Consider the following 8,044-nt stretch of genomic DNA (forward strand, 5'->3'; position numbering starts at 1 on the left):
TGACACACAATGATCAAGCGTGAAGTTAGGCACGTTAAACGCGTTATCCAACGCGAGTTACGCGTTTGGTGTGGCCGTAGCATAAGTCTTGCTACATTTTTAAGGTGATAATATGCCGATTTTGTAACTGATTTGATGTGACTGTCAAAATGTAAATCTGAATCCATGATAACCCCTAGATTTCTGGCTTTGATTGAGGTTTTAAGGGACAGAGAGTGAAGGTGTTGGGTTACTTTAAGCCTTTCCGTTTTAGAACCAAATACAATTATCTCTGTTTTGTCCTCATTTAGTTGAAGGAAATTTCGGCACATCCATTCTTTCGCTTGCTCAATGCACTGGCACAGCAGATCTATGGGCCGATCTAGTCATTTGGTGATAGCGGTACATAGATTTGCGTGTCATCAGCATAGCAATGATGGTCAATAGTTATTTTGCATGATTTGCCCAAGTGGGAGCATGTAAATGTTGAATAAAGAGGGTCCTAAGATCGAACCTTGTGGGACTCCACATGTCACGTTGGTTGATTCTGATACAAAGTCGCCAATGGAAACAAAGTAGTTCCTATTTTGTAGGTAGGACCTGAACCAATTTAAGACGGTGCCTGAAAGCTCCATCCAGTTTTCTAACCTGTCCAGAAGTAATGTATGGTCTAGTGTCGAATGCAGCACTGAGGTTAAGTAGCATTAGTATTGAGGTTTTGCCAGAGTCTGTGTTAAGACGGATGTCGTTTACAACTTTAATAAGGGAGTTCTCAGTGCTGTGCAGGGGTCGAAATCCTGATTGGAAGGTGTCATAGCAACCAGTTGATGCCAGGAAGTGATTAAGTTGCTGGAGGATAACTTTCTCAATGATTTTAGTTATGAAGGGTAGATTTGATATTGGTCTGTAGTTGTTAATAATAGAGGCATCTAGGCTCCTCTTTTTTAAAAGGGGTTTAATAACTGCAGTTTTCAAAGCTTTTGGGAAATTGCCTGACTAGAGATAGGCTAGTTGTTAACGATCTGCAATATGTCTACTGCTTGGCAGTCGAAAACATTCTTAAAGAAGTTGGTAGGTAAAGCATCAAGGCAACAGGTGGATGGCTTTAGTTGTGTCACAGTTTCCACAAGATTTTGAGAGTCTATAACATTAAAGCATGCCATCCTTGCCACGTTACTTTTGCCTGAACAGGGTGGTAGTCCAACATTTTTGTTTGAAGTGGAGATATTGATGGCTTGTCTGATGCCTTCAATTTTATCAGTATAAAAAGCTGCAAACTCATTGCATTTCTGCGTGGAATGGAGATCAGGTGGAATTTGTGTTGGGGGGTTGGTCAGTCTGTCAACAGTTGCAAATACGGTTTTTGCATTATTAGTGTTGGTTTTAATGATATTGAAGAAAAATGTTTCTCTAGCATTTTTTTAAGTCTAAATTTTAGGCACGGAGGCTCTCTTTATAGATATCAGGGTGAATATGAAGGTTTTTTTTACGCCAGATGCGTTCAACCTTCCTGTATTCTTTTTTCTGCGCCGTTACAGAAGCAGCTTTTCTCCAGGGTGCCTTTTGCTTTCCAAAAATCGTTTTAACCTTAGAAGGTGCAATGACATCTATGACTTTCAAAATTTTAAAATTAAAGTTTTCTACAAGATCATCAGCAGAACATGGGTTGAGAGGTGGTAGCAAGGAGATGGCCTTTTTAAAAAGTATATTAGAATCTTCATTGATATACCGTTTTTTGACAGTATTTGATTTTGTCTGTATGTCGGGAATAAAAGTGGTAATAAAATCATTAACTAACTAAAAATGATCTATTATTAAGAGACCTCACATTAAGTAGAGCCATCCTGATGGTGTTGTTGATAGGCTTTAAGGTTGTAGGTCTGAATATTTTTTGGCGCATGCAAAACTTGGCTTTTGGGCGTACGTACACTTTTGGTAACGATCCCACTCACAGTTTTATAAATGAGACACCAGGTTATTGCTCCAACGTCCCGGAAATATTGAAAGTAATATTAAATAATAAAAAAAAAAAAAAAAAAAAACTGCGACAACACAAAAAAAAACATACAATGTATGATATACATTTATATATATATATATATATATATATATATATATATATATATATATATATATATATATATATATATATATATATGTTATATATATACAGTATATAAGGGAGGTCCAAGGTTAACCGGTCAAACCTATTGATACCATTTTCGAGACTCCTTGAAATAGAACTTGTATTATTGCTTTAATTGCTGATAAGATAAAGATAGGCTAACTCTGGCTCACTTACATTTTGAATGTTGATTAGTGTGCAATATCCCTGAACTAAACCAATAAAATAAAATAGTTCAAAATAGGACGTTAAACAGGTCATAATTCCATCTTTACTATCTATTTTATATTGCTGGGAAAACAAGTTTTCACAGCAATTTTTTTTGCAGCCCTAAATGAATGCAGCGTTTATATGGCTTGGTGGCTGGTGTGTCGAGGATAGCCGCAGACGACAGAGTCAGAGAAGTCTTCCTCTGTCGCTCTCGAAGAAGGTGCAGAACTTTGGCTGAGTGATGACGTCACACGCTTTAGAGCCATTGGCCGCGTGGTTTTGTGAATCACCCCCGCTGTACATACTCTTTAATCTTTATTTAAAAAGAAGTAAGTAACACTTTGCAGGAACAACTACTAGCGCCAAATGTGATGAGATGAGATAAGAAAAAGAAAGCATAGAATTGTCTAAAGATTTTTTAGTGTTGGTGAACTGACCGACGCAAACTGAATCATGGAAATGAATCATGAAATCCATCACTACTGCACACCTGTTAAACATTGAGTAATCAGTGTTTACAGGTTAAACCAGCCATTTAAAGAACCGTTTATACACAAGTATTAATGCAGGGACATAGCCAGTGGCAAACAGTGGGAAGAAAGTCAGCAGCGCTGCTAATGTAACTCTTAGCAAACACAACGTGTTCTCTTAGCAAGCACCAGATTCCAAACGTGACCCCTGACGTGAACAACAAATATATATTGCAGTATTTTCGTTGACGCAAATAAACTCTTCTTATACTTTTACTGACTATTGCAGTAGTCTTCATTCCTTTCCGCATCACGTCTGTCTGCGTTCTAACGTCATCTATTGCCCTCCTCCCGAGTTAAGCAAAAGTTTTGGTTTTGAGAGCGAGGAGAGTTGATCAGGGACCTATAAAGAAAGGAGTGGATCGGGTGGCGTGTGGTGGCCGTTCGGCCATCTTTGTAGTCCACACACTGACTACAGGAACACACTTCTTAAGATGTGTTATTACATGTCCTTAAGGGTCTGGTCTCTGACGTTTTCTAAATTGTAATAGATATTATCTATATAGTTTAGATATTGTAGTCTGCCCCCAGCATAACAAGTTGTAACTAGAATAAACCAAGTCCAGATCATCTCAACCTGTTCAATATTTGTTTCTCAACCCCCGTCAACTACTTCCTCAAAACACACACACACACACACACACACACACACACACACACACACACACACACACACACACACACACACGCACAAATCCATATATATACACACACACACACACACGCACACGCATACACACACACAAACACACACACCAAACCCAAGGGGTTTTCATCCAGACTGTTTTGCTGTCTGCTGCTCTCAGTTCTGCTGCTCGTGTGTGCTCTGTACGCGTGCACTTCGGGGAGTGTTTCTACAGCAGCGTAGCGCCAATGAGCAGCTCTTTGCTCTCTGTCTGTTTCTGTCGAAAATCGGATCGGGGTTCGATAAACGCCAGTTAATCACGGTTGTAGTCGCAAATCCCCACTAAATCACAACAACGTCTCTCGTTTTGCACCGGCTCTCTTTTAACTCCAGAAAAAAGAGAACACACATCAACGCATTTGAAGAGGCTGACACGGTGAATGAATGTAGTGCACTCACGTACAGTGAGTGCTGTGTACAGTGGAGCCAGAAGGGGAAATCATGTTGAGGAAACGAAACCTAAAGCGCCACAACGTGAAAGCAGTTCTCTATTTCAGGAGAATAATAACACACATTAAATAAACAGAGACAGACAGACAGAAACAACAACAAGGTGAGTAAAGCAGCACAGCTATGAAATAAGTTAAAACCGCTTTTGCCGATATGGAATAAAAAAAACAATGGGATTGTATAATACATAAACCTTGTCGTCTTTGTTTAGGAATGGCCTCTGCTATCACTTCCTGGTCTGGAGAGAACTTTTCATGTCCGATCTGTCTGGATGTGTTCAGCAGTCCAGTTTCCACTCCATGTGGACACAACTACTGCAGAACCTGTATTACTAAGTTCTGGGATGGACAAGTCAAGCACAAATGTCCTGTTTGCAACAAGCTTTTCCACAGAAGACCTGATCTACAGGTCAATACCCTCTTAAAAGGGATGGTTGATCAGTTTGGAACGTCCGAACGGGTAAAAGAGCAGCTTTATGTTAAACCAGGAGAAGTTCCCTGTGACTTCTGTATTGGGATCCAGCTGAAGGCCGTGAAGTCCTGCCTAGAGTGTTTCATGTCTTTCTGCCAAACCCACCTGGAGCCACATCAGAGAGTCGCAGTCCTGAAGAAACATCGGCTGGTCGAGCCTATGGAACGTCTAGAAGACAGGATTTGTAAGAAACATGACAGACTTCTGGAGCTCTTCTGCCAGACTGAACAGGTGTGTGTGTGTCAGTTCTGCACAGAGACAGGCCACAAGTCCCATCCTGTTATACCTCTAAAGGAGGAATATGAAGTGAAAATGGCCCAGCTGGGGAAGATAGAGGCTGAAGTTCAGCAGATGATCCAGGAGAGACAAAAAAATATTCAGGAGATTAAAGACACAGTAAAATGCAGCAAAGCAGATGCAGACAGGGAAATAGCTGATGGTTTGCAGGTCATCACTGCTCTGATGCGCTGCATTGAAAAGTGCAAGGATGATCTCAACCAAATGGTTAAAGAGAGACTGAAATCCAAAGAGAAACATGCTGAAGACCTCATCAAAAAGCTGGAGCAGGAAATAGAAGATTTGACCAATAGAAGCTCAGAGCTGAAGCAGCTCTCGCACACTGAAGACCACCTCAACTTCCTCCAGGCCTTCAGATCCCTGAAGGATCCTCCACACACCAGGGACTGGACGACAGTGGAGGTCCGTCCTCCATCATACGTAGGGACCTTGAGGAGATCCCTGGATCAGCTGGAGGAGACACTGAACATGGAGATGGAGATGCTGTGTGATGCTGAACTGAAGAGGGTCCAGCAGTATGAAGTAGATGTGACTCTGGATCCTAATACAGCTGATCGCCATCTCATCTTGTCTGAGGATGGGAAACAAGTACATAATGGAGGTGTAAGGAAGAAGCTCCCAGACAACCCTAAGAGATTTACAAAGAAGATACATGTGCTTACGAGGCAGAGCTTCTCCTCAGGGAGATTTTACTTTGAGGTCCAGGTTAAAGACAAGACTCAATGGTATTTAGGAGTGGCCAGAGAGTCCATCAACAGAAAAGTAGAGATCATAGTGACCCCTGAGAATGGTTACTGGACTCTTTTCTACTACAAGGATGGGTTGGTATTCATTGATAACCCTGTTGTCCATCTCCCTCTGAGAGCTGAGCTCCAGAAGGTGGGGGTGTTTGTTGATTATGATGAGGGTCTGGTCTCCTTCTATGATGTGGAAGCCAGGGATCATCTCTACTCTGCTACTGGCTGCACCTTTAGTGAGCCTCTCTATCCAATCCTCTGCCCAGGCCGCCATGATTATGAAAGTAACAACTCCGCCCCCCTGATCATCTCACCCGTCAATCAAACAGACTAGGACCTTTGTTTGATAATAAAATAATCAAGCAACCAAAACAACTAAGGTTGTTTCCTGAATTAGAATTTCTACTATGTGAGATCTGAGAGAACTGCATTATTTGCATTAATTGCAGTCGGACCTGACCCAAAGCAATCGTTATCTTTATTCGGCTCCGCCACTTCGGCCTTGGAAGGCTGATATCTCTCCACTCCCCTGGTTGTTATGCAGACAGATGCCCTGCCACCCCTCCCCCCATCCTCCACCTCCCGTGAACTTTGTCTCTGGTTCGGAACTCTTCGTGGTCGTCTCCACGGCGACGGCCGTGTCCTCGTCACCAGCATCAGACGGGAGAGACACTGTTTAGTCTGGGTGGAGATGGAGTCCTTGGGCTCGCTCACACACACACACACTGACAAGACAGATAACACACACACCCCCTGGACTCACCGCCTACTGGACTCCCTCCCCCTCTCCGTCCCTCGTTACAGTACAGTACGCCGTGAGTGATGCGATGCGCCCGTTGGCTGCGTCCTCCTCCCGGGGTCTGAGCTGTGACACCTACCCTCCCCGATATCCTTCCCCCCTCCCACATGTGTTTGTGATGCTTTTGATATGTTGCTTATGTGTTGAGGTGTTTTTTGCTAATCCCTACACTGTGCCCCCCTTAGAGGAGCATAGTTTGGGGTATTGGCTTTTTTTTCCCTTGCCACCCTCTTGTTTAGCTTTTTTAATTTTCTTATCTAACGCGGGCCGCATGTTTCTTATCTAACGAGCGCCTGACAGTCTCTCCGTCCCGTCTCCCCAAACTGTCTTTTATGTTTCTTGGACGGAATGTAACTGGTATTTTTCGTTGCTCTGCAACATGTGCAATGACAATAAAGTATATTGATTGATTAATGTTTTAATGCAGTCATTTAACGACAATGAATTCAATAAGATAACTAGAATGCGTTTCGTCCTCACAAACTGTGAGAGTGTGCTTGCTAAAATGCCACAGATGGTAAACCGCCCAACCCGGCAACACTGCCTGCACGTCCTCCGCGCTCTAACCTCAGCGTAAAACAATGGGACCCAACTGAAAACGAAGCCGATATGCGATATGGAACTTTTAATTCTGAAAAAGGCATAAAGGTAATCGAAATTCGGTTTTCAGATTATTTAAGATACAAGTGTGTTGATTTGTTAAATGGTTTGAACAAGGTTAATGTTGAAAATTTAACAAGTGACGATGTCTGAAGTAGTAGAAGGTTCAGAGAAGGCAGACGGCAGAGCCGTAGTTAGTTTAAAAGAGTTGAGAGTGTTGAAATAGTTTTAAAAGTTGAAAGAGTTGAAAAACGCAGAGAGATCAAGTCGTTAAAGTGCTCAACGTTTTGATAGTTGAATGGTTTCTGTAGCTGATAGTATGCAGGAGCAGTTACCTGAAAAAAGAACAGGCAAACGGAATAAAGAAAACTCATGAAGAACCATAGATGTGCTTGCAGTAGCAGCGACACTATAACCCTTACATTTTTTTTAAATATAACACATGGTTTGATAACATATACTTTATCGATCAATGTCTGATTGACAGAATGTTTTTTTTTTTTTTTCTATTTTGCAAAAATAGAAACAATTGTTAATATTTGGGGCAAGTAGTAACATCATGAATGATAACATAATATTTTTTTGTACACTATCTATTCCAATAAAAATGTGCAAAAAAGTAAAATGTAAAAAGTCTCTGTGGAACAGATACGTTCTCCTGACTCTCCTTCTCTCTCTCAGCCCCTTATCTCTCTACTCACACTCCACGTTTCTCTTCTCTCTTCACCGCACTCTCCCACTTTCTCCCTCTCTCACTTTTCCTCCCCCCTCTCACCCCCTCCCTCTCTCTCTGTCTCTTTCTCCAACCTTCTGTCTCACCCCCTCCCTCTCTCTTCCTCCCTCTCCTACAGTGAGGCTGACTGTCACCAATGTCGCTGTCGTCCAATCTGTTCAGTTAAAGTTCATATCTCTCTCCATCTCTGTCCCCTCTCCTCTCGTTCATGATTTTTATACGTTCAATGATGATTCAATGACTTTGTGAAGGGTAAGTTTAGCTGAAAATCGATAAATAAAGTTTTTTAAACAAAATGTTTATGTTGTCAAATGTTTTTTATTATGCAAGATAATAAAAGGTTTGTCAACTTTCTTGACTACAATTCAAATTGACAAAAGTAGAATGGGACATATCCTGTGGAAAAGGAACATTATCTACAATATGCA

At 41.6% G+C, this 8,044-nt stretch overlaps 1 protein-coding gene across 1 annotated transcript; it reads left to right on the top strand.

Annotated features, from left to right (window-relative positions):
- Positions 1-3,604: 3,604 nt before the first annotated feature.
- LOC115542310 (E3 ubiquitin-protein ligase TRIM39-like) lies at positions 3,605-6,693 on the top strand. Its single transcript, XM_030354559.1, has 2 exons — positions 3,605-4,082; positions 4,191-6,693. Exon 2 carries the CDS (start codon positions 4,193-4,195, stop codon positions 5,816-5,818), a length of 1,626 nt encoding a protein of 541 aa, XP_030210419.1. The 5' UTR covers positions 3,605-4,082; positions 4,191-4,192; the 3' UTR covers positions 5,819-6,693.
- The last annotated feature ends 1,351 nt before the right edge of the window (positions 6,694-8,044 follow it).

Source organism: Gadus morhua, chromosome 4 (genome assembly GCF_902167405.1).
Source record: "Gadus morhua chromosome 4, gadMor3.0, whole genome shotgun sequence".
Classification (NCBI taxonomy): Eukaryota; Metazoa; Chordata; class Actinopteri; order Gadiformes; family Gadidae; genus Gadus; species Gadus morhua.